Source organism: Scyliorhinus torazame, chromosome 9 (genome assembly GCF_047496885.1).
Source record: "Scyliorhinus torazame isolate Kashiwa2021f chromosome 9, sScyTor2.1, whole genome shotgun sequence".
Taxonomy (NCBI): Eukaryota; Metazoa; Chordata; class Chondrichthyes; order Carcharhiniformes; family Scyliorhinidae; genus Scyliorhinus; species Scyliorhinus torazame.
Window position 1 is genome coordinate 170,661,590 of NC_092715.1, and position 15,083 is coordinate 170,676,672.

At 42.7% G+C, this 15,083-nt stretch overlaps 1 protein-coding gene across 10 annotated transcripts in view; it reads right to left on the reverse strand.

Annotated features, from left to right (window-relative positions):
* Nucleotides 1-15,083, reverse strand: part of sema4d (sema domain, immunoglobulin domain (Ig), transmembrane domain (TM) and short cytoplasmic domain, (semaphorin) 4D) — a 266,716-nt gene that overhangs the window by 26,509 nt on the left and 225,124 nt on the right. For 7 of the 10 annotated variants that reach the window (XM_072516782.1, XM_072516787.1, XM_072516783.1 and 4 more), the window contains one exon: nt 7,626-10,720. In XM_072516782.1, coding sequence (XP_072372883.1) covers nt 9,798-10,720 — 923 coding nt within the window. In that variant the 3' untranslated portion in view covers nt 7,626-9,797. Of the gene's footprint in view, nt 1-7,625; nt 10,721-15,083 lie in introns of those variants that run through there. The other 3 variants (XM_072516789.1, XM_072516788.1, XM_072516791.1) reach the window with 2 other exon arrangements.

Consider the following 15,083-nt stretch of genomic DNA (forward strand, 5'->3'; position numbering starts at 1 on the left):
GAACCATCCTGTACAAGAGCACCCAAGTAGATGCCATGGCCCCCTCAATTGCCATCTCCAGATCCTCAGCGATCACTTGTCACTGCTTCTCAAATTCACTTGTTCTCGGTCATCTACGGAGAGGGCAACACCGCCGCAGACACCTCCGCCATTTTCTCCCCTTCTGAGGCTTGAGGTGCTTCAGAATCCGACGAAGATCCCTTGCCTGACTTCTGTCTCATGTTGCATCCACCAGACATCACTCTCAAGAGGGTATCCTATTCTGTCATATGGCAAAAATTTCTTCCCAAACATCACTTGTTAATCAGCCAGAAAGGGCCAAAAAACCAAATCCCCAGTTGGGATCCACCATGTATGCGACTGCTCACTTCACAGCTACCACTGGAAGTCAGAGCACTAACATTAATAATATTGATAAAATAAAGGTAATTGGCCATTGTCCACAACGAATCTCTCCATTAAAGAAGGACAATTGGTTATATGTAGGTCATGGGGCATCACCCGATAAAGGTGTGGTAAAGGCAGGCTTCCATGAACTACCACAGCCGCAACGGGGATTGAACCCACACCACTGGTGTCATTCTGCATCACACTCTAGCTAGCCAACTGAAAGACAAGAAGAGATTTGAGGGAGAGTTTGGAAGTTAGAGGCTATGCAATTTACATTTCAAGCTTGCCCTTTTCTGTCAAAGAGTGCAAGACAGCAGCTACAAGAGTTTTACTTGTAAATGGAGAAGCGATTCCTGTCTTGGGCTCCAAAAGAGTCAAGAACTGGCGAAGAAACAAAAAGATAATCAAGTTTCTCGGAAAGAATATTAGCAACAGAGGAGAAATCAGAAGTTCAATTTGAGGTCAGAAATATATGATGCTAAAAATGGCTTTATTGGAGGATTATGGGGTTAGAAAACAAATGCAGCAATTGGTTCGACCTGCAAGAGACATGAAGAAACGATGAATTGAAAGAAACAAGGGACAAAATGAGTTCCGGTTCGGGCATGACGAGCAGGGAGTTTCTCAGCACTGCAGCACCGAGAAACGACCCCACTATGCTTTTTTTGCCCTCAATGGGGACCTTCTCGTGGAGACTGCACTACATCACTTCCTGCACTGATGAGCTCAGCTCAACAGTCATAAAGACAGCCCGAGGTATCTCACCGTGGGCTCCGGACCCCCTCCTTGCACCTAACCTACCTCTTACAGGGTCCTTAAGTGCCCCTCACCCCACCATAAGGAACCCTGGACCAGATCCCTGGCACGGTCAACCTGGCACCTGGGCATTGCTAAGGTGGCCGGTTGGCAGTACAAATATTCCAGGCTGGGAGTGCCAAGGTGCTTGGATGCCAGCCTTCCCAGACCCTGACCCCTAGGGGCCTCAATGGCCTAAGAGACCATAAAGCCTGGTTCACATTTGTGTGGACCAGTGCAAACGTCACCCTGGCGAAGTTTCCCAGGCTCAGCCGTTAGGTCCTGGGTGCTGGGAGAATCCGTTGCTGACATATTGAAATGAGCCTAATGGCTAGCGCGAAATCCAGATCGTAACATTGTGCGAGATTCCGTTTCGAGCGTCACGAATCTTGCGAGATTCAATGGCCTCGTCACGTCACCAAGGCAGCACGGAAGCATTGTGGATAGCACAATTGCTTCGCAGCTCCAGGGTCCCAGGTTCGATTCCGGCTTGGGTCACTGTCTGTGCGAAGTCTGCAACATCCTCCCAGTGTATGCATGGGTTTTCTCCGGGTGCTCCGGTTTCCTCCCACAGTCCAAAGATGTGCAGGTTAGGTGGATTGGCCGTGATAAATTGCCCTTAGTGTCCAAAATTGCCCTTAGTGTTGGGTGGGGTTACTGGGTTATGGGGATAGGGTGGAGGTGTGCTCCTTGGGTAGGGTGCTCTTTCCAAGAGCCGGTGCAGACTTGATGGGCCGAATCGCCCCTTCTGCACTGTAAATTCTATGATCTATGATCACAAGTCTGGTGCAACGAGGTTGGTTAATCGTGCCCTAGATCTTTCTTGCTCGTTAAAGTTAGGAAAAAAATGTTAGAAAATTGCACAAATTATGTCTTTTAGTCATTGAAGGGATGCTGCATCATGCAGACGTATATTCAGTAGATATTTCTCAATGTGCCCATTTTTTAAAAACATAAGAGTCCAATGCGGAGAAGTCATATGACTTTCAGCTTAAATCCATTTAAGTGCTGCAGTTATTTAGGTGAATATTCACAGGCGATTCAGCCAGTCCCTGGGGCCGGTTGAAGTGGAGCGAACTGCCCGAGTTGGCTAAAGGCATCCAAGTAGTCACAAAGTCACCAAAGAACCGCTCAAGAAGTGGAGGAAAACCCCACAGCGGAGCTACTCCACCTTATGTTATCTGGGTGCTGACCCAGGTCCACCCTTCCACCCAGGTCTCTCCCAAGGTCGTGAGCGTCATGAATGCCTTTTCGAGTGCATCGTTTCAGAGGCCTTGTATCTCATTCGCTACAATAAGTGGCACACCCATCTGAGATCCAGAGCACCGTCCGCCTCATGCTGCCTGGGGAACTGGCCAAACAGCATCTCAGAGGACCCGAAAGTGGTCACCAAAACAGTTTAGGGCCCTAAACTGTGCTGAATTAGTTGATCTCACATTAGTTGTGTACTACTATCCTTGTCTTCAGTGCCCCCAAGCTAGAAAAGGACCACAAATCAATAATCAGGGTTCCAGGAGTCAGTTCAGTGTTCAACGGTGTACATATTAGTTCACTCCATGACCATAAAGTTGAATAGTGTCAGAAAGACATGGGTAGAAGTGCAATACATTTGACTGTGACGTTCAATTTATATATTACAAACCAGCTACTGTACTATTTTCCCATGTTCTTTCCCACCTTCCTCGCTGCCCCCTGCCTCAATCCAGTTGAATAACCTTCCAGCACTATCTGTTGGGTGTCAAAGAGCTATTGAAATCCATGGATGAATACTGGTGTCTTCTAAGTGCTACCTACTTGTGGTACATTTTGGCAAATTCAGGCATGTTGCTGTGCATGGTTTCCTGATCACTAAACACATACTCAGTAGTTGTTCTAAATTGACAATACATTGCTCATGGATGAGGCACCCTGCCTGAAGCACAAAGCTGATAAATTACTCATGTCCCAGCCTTCAGGAAAGTGGGCAGAAAGAACATTGAAAAGAAAATAGTACGGGAACTGAAAATAGATCAAATCAAGTTTATTACTTTTCATACTCATGTCTCAACCACTCAACCCAACAAACATTCTCAACATACCTGATAGAAAGCATGCATTGTGTTAAGAACCCTGATGTTAAATGCAAGGGCATACTAAAACCCAAATGGGTAACTTGGAACACTGGTTCTTAGGGAGGTATATTTTCAATTTGGTGTACTGAGAGAAAAACATGTGAACCAGGGAAGAATCCAATCATTTGAGGATCAATTAATAAAAAATATTTATTAACTTAAAAGAAAAAAGCAAGGACTATAATATGCTACAACAGCACTCTTAACTACACTAATGGCTATACACACATATACACATGAAGTTACCCCTTTGTTCCCAAATACCTACGTTTCCTAGGAGATGCCCCTTGTTCCCAAACAACATATAACACTACGAGCTAAATCCAGCAGATAATTACCACGCATAGGTTATTTGGCCCACCTTTGGGAAAACCGTTTCAGTGAAGGAGTCATCTTTCGGTTTGAGTTTTGCATTTTAACCAGCTGTCCTTTTAACAATAACTTGTTTTCGGGGACATTGCTTTCTGCAGCTGGTTGTGGCTGTGATTGTAGCTGCTGCTACCGTGATCCTCTCTCCAGCTTTTGTGCTATGGATATATTATTCTTTCCCTTTGATGTTACCCATCCTGCAGACCTGGCTTTTAGCACTTACCTGCCAATCTCCCTCATCTCTCCACTTTGAAGTTACCTCTTCTACATCCCACTGTTTTCCCCATGTCACATAGATAACACTTGCTTTTCTCACTGGTGTGCTACTTCGCATGTGAAAACACTCCTTCAGCAGCTGCCCTTATCAATTTTTTCCCCCCAATTTTATTTCATCATAATTTTCCGCAATTCTTAATTTTAAAGTGTGTATGTATCAAATAAAATAAATACCTGTTGTTAATCACGAGCTGTAATTTACTGTTGACATTCAGAATTTGCCTAAAGTGTGAATTATGGTGATTCAGTCGTGGATTTCTTTTCAAAAAAACAAACACACATTGAAGCACCAGATAAACAGAAAGATTCACCATGCAAGAATTTATATAATTTGCAATATATTTAAGTATGTTCTCGTATGTTAGTAAGACCAGATTTGCATGGAGAGAAAGGACCAATTGGCTTTTAATATAATTGCAGAATTCTAGTTCAAAACAACTGCACGTTGCTTCAACATCGACATGAGAAATATTAAGCCAGTTTCAGACACAAATAAAAACCTTGCCATTGGTAAATCATGAAAATAATCGTTAACATTCATAAAATGAATGATAGGCTGCCTAATACCAAAACAATTGGTTGCAAGGCTGTAACTTCTGCCAGTTTCACAAACCTCAGATATCTGCACTCTTATAATTCTAAACTCGATGAGTATTCCCTTTGGAAAAGATATCTCCACAACTTTTACTTTTTGAAAGAAAAAAATCCGAATGTCTGTTGAGACATTTGGAGAAAAATAAATTTTCAAATTTGTGGCATGCAAATAAAATTAACATAATTTTCTTTGCAGCAGAAAGCATATTTAGTCACAATCGCATTTTTTCATGAGTATATAAAATGAAATCATCAAATAGCTTATGCATCGACTGTGATGCCAAGACTACGAAACGAATAAATCATAACGTACAAGTAATCGTGAGTGACCAGAAGCAAATAGTGTTTGTAGTAAAGAACATAGGTGCAAACGAATACGATTAGGAATTGTTGTATTCAATCATGGAATGTGGGCATTACTAGCAAGTCCAGCATTTACTGTTCATCCCTAATTGCACTTTTTAAGTGGTGAACTGCCTTCTTGAATATAATGTTGGGTCATTGTGCCTAGGTTACTGAAGCTAGGCAACTGGCAGCTAAACGGAATTCTCTTCCCATGGTCCTATGGATGGATTTTATAAAAGCTAACTATATGTAGAGACAGAAGAGTATTTTTGTCAAATTACCTGTTCCTCAGTTCAAAGTTTCTGGATTATTCAGGTAGGAAATGATATTCTCAGTATTTGAATTCCAACATTTGAGTGTAAATGCTCGGAGCAGAATGATGCAATGATTTTGCCACCTTGGGATTGATTTGCCCTGAATGGACAAGTAGCAGAAGCATTACAGAAGCTGTGCTGTGGAAGGCAGCTTGCTTGCAGCAACAAAGTGGATTGCAGAAGCAGAGCCCAGGGTGAAGTTTGACAATTTGAAGAATGCCAGATCTGCCAACAACCGGAACAAGTGAGCAGCCCAAAAAATGAACTTCAGTTCGAGCACATGGATGCAAGGTCCTGCTGTAATTCTGGAGTGGAAGGGCTCTCAGGTCTTAGCTGGATTTGGTGAATCATGAACATTTCTGCAGGCCTAAGACAAACAGCTAAACCACCTTCCCACCATCATCAATCACATAGGACCATCACCCCTATCTAATAAGACAGCAGACAAGTGTTTGAAATGTCTGGCAGTAATTTGTGTTAGAAAACATCCTGGTTCAAAGCATTAATTCTACTTATTAATTAAATGATAAAAGGACAACCACGATATTGGTCCAGCTGAAAGCAAATGGCTTCCGAATATCTCAGTAGGTTGCCATAGATGCGACCATTTCAGAGTGTCAGGTCACAGCTACGGCATGTCAAAGAAGCAGTGTTGAAAGTCAATCCGCCAACGCAGCTAATACTATAATTTCCTTTGGGTTTCTCCTGCTCTATCAGCTCTGACAGAAACCCTATTTCTATGTAAAAACAGATTTCTGCTGAAGTTCAGCCAAGGGTGCAATGGCAGTGAGAGAAAATTCACCCCTTAATCTATTTACAGCAATAAGTTGTTGCATCTCAAGAATCTTGTAAGGTTATACCATTTGAGAATGGTAAGACTTGCATCAGTTTAGGAACATGTCAGGTCAAACCAACTAACAAGGATGACTGCAGTATGTAGTATCAACTCAGAATAGAAACCGATGCAAGGAAACCCAAGAGGAGAATGCAGGGGATTGCAACTAAACATTACTTTTAATCTAATTAGTCTGACCAGACTTTGAAAATGTAACTACCAATCCTATAAACAGCAGTGCTGTTGTACCTTACCAGGAGAAGGAAATGACAGGAACAGTGCAGCCACAACAGATAATAACTATAGCTCAAGTGATGGGTTTTAAATATATTTAAGCTGTGTATACAACCTATTCAGGTTGTGGTGCATCTGAACTCAACATTGACAAATTTAGGGGCAGCACGGTGGCGCTGAGGTCCCAGGTTCGATCCGGGCTTTGGGTCACTGTCCGTGTGGAGTTTGCATATTGTCTCCATGTTTGCGTGGGTTTCGCCCCCCACAACCCAAAGATGTGCAGGGTAGGTGGATTAGCCTCGCTAAATTGCCCCTTAATTGGAAAAAAAATTGGGTACTCTAAATTTATTTTTAAAAACTTTGACAAATTTGCTTTGCGTCACAGAATCCATTTTTGGACCCTGCAACACAATTGTTTCAGATTCACATTTAGTCTTTGTAATTACAGTAATTCTCAAAAGAGAAAAAATAATTCCCAATATTCTGGTTGTTGATCCTTACAATGGTCAAGTTCCAGAACCAATAACATCTGTCGCCAGCTACTTTTTTGGTCTCCCAACAGTTTCATCCGAGCATTCATCACCAAGAAGGGTAACGTGGACAACTGGTTATCGTTAAACTAATAAGGACTGGCTTCTTGCGCCAAGGAACTAAAATCAAGTTCCCTAATTTTTGCAGAATGTTCCTCCTTTTCTATCAAAAAGCAATCTACCAGAAAATGCACTATGCTATTCACCTGAAAGGAACGCAAAAATATTTACCTCAGTTTTGAAAGCAAGGTTTTTTTATATGATCAAACTCAATGAATATCAGATTTGTAAAGTGGGTTTTCCAGTTCAACCAGAACATGCAGAATTAAGTAACCAATAATAAACAAATTTAATAGAGATTATTAGAACCACACGGGTGTCAATCTTAGTCAAAACCAAGGCTTAAATTTGAATCTCTCAGCAATGACGTGTGCTGTTAGCAAACTGCAGCCTCGCTATCAGAGATTAATTCATCTTTGAGTCGCTGGAGACCAGCATAAAATACAGAAAATAAATTTATTTGGGGCTTCTCGTACTCCACTGCTATAGCTCCAGCTGAAGGCTTGTTTATACATATAAGCAGATTTCCAATAAGAGCAGCCAAGCTGGTCAAGTGAGAGAGGCCCCAAGGAAATTCACCCCATAACTTCTGAACACGAAGTAATACCAAATTTGTTGCAACTCAATGAACTTGAGGCTTGCAATAAACAGTACCATTGAAGGATAGTGTGCACTAAAAATAACACAAGTACATAATATCTGCATCATTTTGAAACATGCTCACAATACATGTAGGTTACTTGCGAGTACAAGTCTAATAAAGTACAATGGATTTTTGTTTAGAATTTTATTGTGCAATTTTCTTTAAAAAGAAACTATTTCAGCTTATAATCAAAAGTAATCAACACACATATCCATTTAACCAAAAACATATAACAAATTATTAGCCAGGGTGAAAGACATAAAAACAAGAAAGTCTTTCTGGGTCCCTGATGAACTCTGCTTATGTTGTTAACAGAATCTCAGGGACTGGCTCTGAACTCTGAAACATTTACAAAATGTCAAACCTATGTGCTCATTTACTACATTTAAAACATTTGTCATTTGTAAGGAGAAGAAAATGATTTCACAGTACTAAAAAGGACAGTATTGCCTCTACCCCTGCCCCCCACCCCCCAAATAAAGTATAAGTGAAGTACTCCTGTTTGCAGATGCTCACTCACCAATAGCTTGACAGAAGAGGTGAACAGATCCAGGGCTACACACACTATGTATCTGGTCGCTCAGCAGTGGTTGTAACAGCTGGACCACTGTACTGTCTGCACTGGACCAATCATGAGAAGACCCTTCAGATGGGGTAATAGCAAAGGAAAGACCAGGCCCAAGAGGTGGAGGAGGGACCGATAGGAGTGAAAGGTAAAACAGGAGAAGCTGTGAGACAGAAAGGCACAAACCGAAAAGAGTTCTAAAGATACAAATAACAAAGAAAATTGATCATGCATTTAAGGATAAATGAGTCAATAGACTGAGTGAGGCAAAAGTTACAGAAGTAGTGGTATTGAAAGGATTGCATAAAATTTTGGCATGGTAAGGCTGGCAGAAAAGCACACAAGATTCAATTAAATTTTCAGTAGTCTAAAATGCTGTTTCTGTACAAGATGTTTTTGTTGGCTTTAACTTCTATTTACAATTAAAAAAATAAAAAGGTAGTTTTATACACGATTCCTATACAATTAAAGAACTGACTTATACCACTAAGTGTACCACATGGAATGCCCACTTCCCTAGAAGTTAGCTTTTCATTAAAAAACTTGAGACATTTTTTGTTGAACGAAACAATTTCAAAAGGAACCTGTTTTTGCTTATATACAGTCGCAAATAAAGATGCCAGAACACAAAATGAAATGAGTTCTTATACATAATTCAAATATAAAATGTACAGTGCTGCTATAGCAGTGAGAGATTAAAAAGCTGGTTAATTGCACCAGTTGCTCATATTCGCAATAGCAGTTCAGTGGGTTACTAAAACAATTGAACATACATAGCAGCAAATCTCAGGTTCCAATGCTGCTTTAGTCAGCCCCTCCCAAAGTCCATCAGATCAGGCTTTTACAAAATACAGATTCAAACAGCAACAACTTTGCAGCCTGTAAGAATTTGCTCATTTAAAGAATGCAGCCAACCAATTTTTCATTTTATTTGTGTCCTTTGTACATGCTTTGTCTCATGCCACACCGGTTAGAAAAATTCATCTCTGTGGCAATGTGATTACAGATCACACAATGCTCAACTGAGCATCAAAAATCTTCCACTAGTATGAAAAGTCTTTGCAACTAGGCCATATGCCTTGATAATGGCTCAGGAACAGCATTTTAACAATGTACATTTTTTTTCCTTTTAGATCGCATTACTTCTATTAATCTCATGGACCTCATTGTAACACACACATTATAATCTAAAGCTACTTGAAGTCTGTATAACATAGCCTTTCCTCAATTCTTCTCAAGAGAGAAGCAAAAGAAAACACACAGATCTACTATTCATTATCTGATCCCTGAGGTGCTGTACAATGTTAGCTATACAAAGGCATCAACCTACATTAGATGCAGCAATAAGCTACTATTATTTCTATCAGAATATTACTCACATTTTCAGTGCAATATAAAATACTACATATACAGCATACGCAAAAAAAGATTTATGCTCCAATTTGGACAGCACTTTGAGATTTACCAATTTGATAAATTAATAATTTCCAATTTGGAATGAAACTCAAATGATCTGTATATTGAGCACATATGAAAACTATTCTGAGATTGCTGAATGTAATGCAGGTTGAACATGTGAGACTTATAGTCACTTTTAACATTATTTTCCAAGAACTTATCGTATGACTGAAAATCATCAAAGCATTTCATGGTTTCCATTTTTTTCTAACTTCCTTCCTGTTCTCAAACTTGCAAGCAGCTTATCTGAAATACAACTTTAAGCAATATCAAAAATGCTAGCAAAGACTCTGCGCTTCCTCATCAATGAATTTAATATCTGGAATATCTGCATCTTTCTCTATATCAATGGAACCAATGGAGTGGTTTTCTTCGATTTGCTTGAGCTCTTGGGGTTTTTCTGTATTAGGAATTTTTCCATTCCCACAGTCTGATTCAGTTTCATAACCCCTGTCCCCAGCAGCAATCTGCTCACTACCTTTATTATCTGAATTCATCTTCACTGCTTGTTGTTTTACCAGCTCCTCAGACACATCAGAATCAAATTCTGGTTTCTTCCCATCACTGACTATATACATGCGTAGTTTCAGACAAGGACTCGGCAAGTATTTCATGTAACAATTGTAGCTAACTAACATCAGGAAAAGAAGCATAATCACCACAAATAAAGTTAACAGAACTCCGTCATTTCTTTCAGCCGTTGAAGGCTCACTGACACCTTCTGCGTCTACTCGTGAAATTAAAGATGTAGAAATTGTGAATGTGGGAGTTGAAGTGTATGACACAGTTGAAGTGAACACGCCAGTTTGAATCTGGGATGTGACAGTGTGAGGAGACCTCCGTTCTTTATCTGTGCTTGTCTGGGTTGTTGCAGAATTACCTTCCATCTTGGTAAATGGTGCAGTTGGGGAAGTTGTTAGAACTTTAGTTGGGCCCTCTACGATCAGAGAATATCTTTTCACCAGCTGTTCATACTGACGTCCCTTCACAGTTTCTACTGTCCAACAATCATAGGTACCAGAATCCTCTTCAGTAACAGAGAACAACAAATTGTTCTGAACAACTCGATATTTTGAATTTTCACTGAGAGCTTTGTTATTTAACTTCCATGTAACTTTAGCCAGTCTAGACATAGGTAGGCACTTCAATTCTTGAAACCCTTCTGGCTTCACTTTGTATTCTTCAGTTGATGCAGATTCCACTATAAAGTACAGGAAAACAATCAGGTCATTTGTTTTTACAGTACTGTCAAACTCCTGTTCCACATGAATATTCAAAATTTATGTGGAACTCCACTGCAAGAAATGCACATTTTAAAGTAGTGATTTACGGTTTTGCTTCATAGAATTACATAGAATTTACAGTGCAGAAGGAGGCCATTCGGCCCATCGAGTCTGCACCGGCTCTTGGAAAGAGCACCCTACCCAAGTCCACACCTCCACCCTATCCCCATAACCCAGTAACCCCACCCAGCACTAAGGGCAATTTTGGACACTAAGGGCAATTTAGCTTGGCCAATCCACCTAACCTGCACATCTTTGGACTGTGGGAGGAAACCGGAGCACCCGGAGGAAACCCACGCAGACACGGGGAGAACGTGCAGACTCCGCACAGACAGTGACCCAGCGGGGAATCGAACCTGGGACCCTGGAGCTGTGAAGCAATTGTGCTAACCACCATGCTACCTTGCTGCCCGTGCTGTTCATTATAAATATGAACAATTTTGAATAGTTTATTCTACAATCCATTAAATTGTTTTACAACTGAATTTAGAATAGAATATAATTACAATACTTTTGATATTTTAACTGCATTTATTGATATCCACATACGTCCAATATCTATTAGTTTATCTTTAAATGAGCTGAGAAATGAAATTATGAAGTAACAAAACTTTTACACAAGGCCCTCAAACACAAAGTTTCAACACCTACCTTCATTGTAACCGGGTTTGCTCTCAGAGCTTGGATTTATCAGCATACAAAGATAAAAGACTCTGAATTGTCTATGCTTAAAGATTAAAGTTACTGCATGAACCTATGTAGGTTTACTTTTGAAGATCGTTGATTTATTGACCCAACCATGACATTAATGAAGAACTTTAAATACCTTAATAGTGACTATTTTAATTTCCATACTTAGAAACATTATAATAGGCATTCCGTTAAGCCTACTGAAGGCTACAAAGGTATGTTATATCCATTCAAAACAATCACAAGATTTTCTTCATCAAAGCAGTCTTGCCAACTGACAAGCTTTTTGCCATTTGATAACAACAGTAGATTTTAAGGGAAATAAATGAGCACATTTTTTAAAGTTCTGCTTTCATCAGAGAAAATTTTACAATTTATAGAACATAGAACATTACAGCGCAGTACAGGCCCTTGGGCCCTCGATGTTGCGCCGACCTGTGAAACCACTCGAAGCCCATCTACACTATTTCCTTTACTGCTGCCCTTACTGGGAGGATAATTAACCCATGAGCAGCCAAGGTCAAATTTTAAACACAGTTTAGGGATTGAATGCACATCCAGCCATGAATTTGTTTTATTTGCTTACAGATGTCCCTAATCTATACAAAAAACTGTAAACAGATATGCTAGTTACGTCAGAGTCGTCACAATCATCTTTCTGAAATTGGCCAGTAGCGGATGAGGCCAATCTGGCCACCAAGTTTACTTACAAATTTTCTTTCTTTCTGCTGGGAGGACAATTAAAAAAAAAAAAATTTTTTTTAGAGTACCCAATTCATTTTTTTTTCTCCAATTAAGGGGCAATTTAGCATGACCAACCCACCTAACCTGCACATCATTTGGGGTGAAACCCACGCAAACACGGGGAGAATGTGCAAACTCCACACGGACAGTGACCCAGAGCCAGGATCGAACCTGGGACCTCGGGGCCGTGAGGCCGCAGTGCTAACCCACTGTGCCACCGTGCTGCCCTTACTGTGAGGATAATTAACCCATGAGCAGCCACGGTCAAATTTTAAACTCAGTTTAGGGATCGAATGCACATCCAGCCATGAATGGTGGTAAACAATTAAACAAATAACCAGAGGAGGCGGTTCCACAAACATCCCATCCTCAATGATGGGAGAACCCAGTATATCAGTGCAAAAGATGAGGCTGGAACCTTTGCAACCATCTTCAGTCAAAAAAAATGTAAACATTTTTAATTATAAATTTAGAGTACCCAATTAAATTTTCCAATTAAGGGGCAATTTAGTGTGGCCAATCCACCTAGCCTGCACATCTTTGGGTTGTGGGGACGGAACCCACGCAAACACGGGGCGAATGTACAAACTCCACACGGACAGTGACCCAGAGCCAGGATTGAACCTGGGACCTCGGCGCCATGAGGCAACAGGGCTAACCCACAGCGCCACCCTATCTTAAGTCAAAAATGTCAAATGCATGATCCAGCTCAGTTTCCTCCTGAGGTCCGCATCATCACAGATGTCAGTCTTCAGTCAATTCTATTCATGTGATATCAGAAACAGCTGAATGCACTAACAGCTAAGGCTCTGACAGATGTAGTACTTGCGCTTAAGAACTTAAGATGATCAGAGTGCGAGTCCAAGCGTGTGCAGCAGTGGTCAGAGCATGAGACCAAACGCACGTCGTGACAGTCCAAACCTGCGGAATGGGTGTCAGAACGAGAGTTCAAACTCGCAGAGCGGCGGTCTGAACAAGAGTCCAAGCTCGCGGAGTGGTGGCTGGAGCACGAGTCCAAACCCATGCAGCGGCGGTCAGAGCACGAGTCCAAATGCGCATGCGGCAGTTGGAGCGCGAGTCAAAATGCACGCAGCAGCGGTTGGAGCGCGAGTCCAAATGCGTGTGTGGCGGTCGAAGCGCAAGTCCAAATGCGCATGCGGCGGTCGGAGCACGAGTTCAAGTGCACGCAGCAGCGGTTGGAGCGTGAGTCCAAATGCACGTACCAGCGATCGGAGTATGAGTCCAAATGCACGCAGCAACGGTTGGAGCGCGAGTCCAAACGCATGCAGTGGCAATCGGAGCGCGAGACCAAGCGCACGCAGCAGCGGTTGGAGTGCGAGTCCAAATGCACACAGCAGCGGTTGGAGTGCGAGTCCAAATGCACACAGCAGCGGTTGGAGTGCGAGTCCAAAGTTGTGGAGCGGCAGTCGGAATGAGAGTCCAAACTCGCGCAGTGGCGGCTGGAACACGATTACAAACTCGCGCAATAAGGGTTGAGCGCTGCATGTGTATGTTATCTTAAAAACAGGAGTCAGACAATGAGGAGCAGCAGAGCTCATCTCACAGCGAGTCGTCATCATCCTCCTCCATCCTGTGGACAAGACCCGCTGAAACTGCCAACCAAGGACCAACACCTTGCGGTGATGCTGGTATGACCCTTTGGGGGAAGGGGGGGGGGGTGTCAGAAGCTGTGGTAGTGTGAAGGAGTGGAAGGCTAGAGGGAAGGTGGAGTGAAGGACTGAAGGAGAGGGAAGGAGTGGATGGACTAAGGGAGAGGAAAGGGGTGAGAGGCTCAGGGGAAGGTAGAATCGATGTGGGTGGGCAGGGTGGCGGAGCTGCTGGTGGCAAGGCCTCTTAGTTGGTAAATCTGGAGGCGATGAGGTTGTCCCATGTGCGTTGGCCCTGGATCACATGTTGAGCGGTCTGCTCTGCCAGCTCAGGCCCCACACCCAGATCCTCCTGGACACCATCCTAGTTAGATGCCTGCTGTTCTTCCTCCTCCTCCAGCATGTTGTCCCGCTGATGCGCGACGTTGTGCAGGACGTAGCAAGCTACCACAATGTTCCAGACCCTCGAGGGCTTTATTGGAGTGCCCCACCAGAGTGGTCCAGGCATCAGAAGCACATCTTGAGCACGCTCATGCATTGCTCAATGACACTCCTGTTTGCTGCGTAAGTATTATTCTAACAATTCTCCACCTCAGTCTATGGCTTCTGCACAGGTGTCATTAGCCATGCCCACAGCGGGTAATCCTGGTCATCCACTAGTCAACGCCCATTGAGGGAGCACCTTGAAGGTGCCGGCAACCAACGAGTTCACCAGGATGTATGCATCATGCACGTTGCCTGGATATTGGACGCAGACGTGCATAGTGGAAACACTTCCTATTGATGAAGGGCACCCCATGTCGAACCGGTGCTCGGAGAATGACATTTGTGTCATCGATCGTCCCTGGAGCTGGGGCATGCCAGCGATGACAGTAAATACTGCTGCCTGAGAATCTTGTTTGGTCTGATCCACGTTGAAAGTAATGTAGTCTGATGCCCATCCGTGACTGTGCGCATTTGAGAGATCCCACACAGGTCCCTACTCGAGCACTAGAATGAGCCAGAGGCATAAAGCTTCAGGGCAACCTTCACCTTAATGGCTATCAGGAGCAGGCGTCCTCCTCCATCACCCCCCCCCAATACCGGTGCTAGGTGCACCACCATCTGGTACAGGTGGCGCATGGTCTCCTTGGTGAGGCTGAGGTACATGCAGTCTAGCAGCTCCTCAAAAGATAGGCGCAGGCGGTATACATTGCCTCTTACGGTGCCTCCTACGCACCTCCTCAGCCTGTTGGATGGC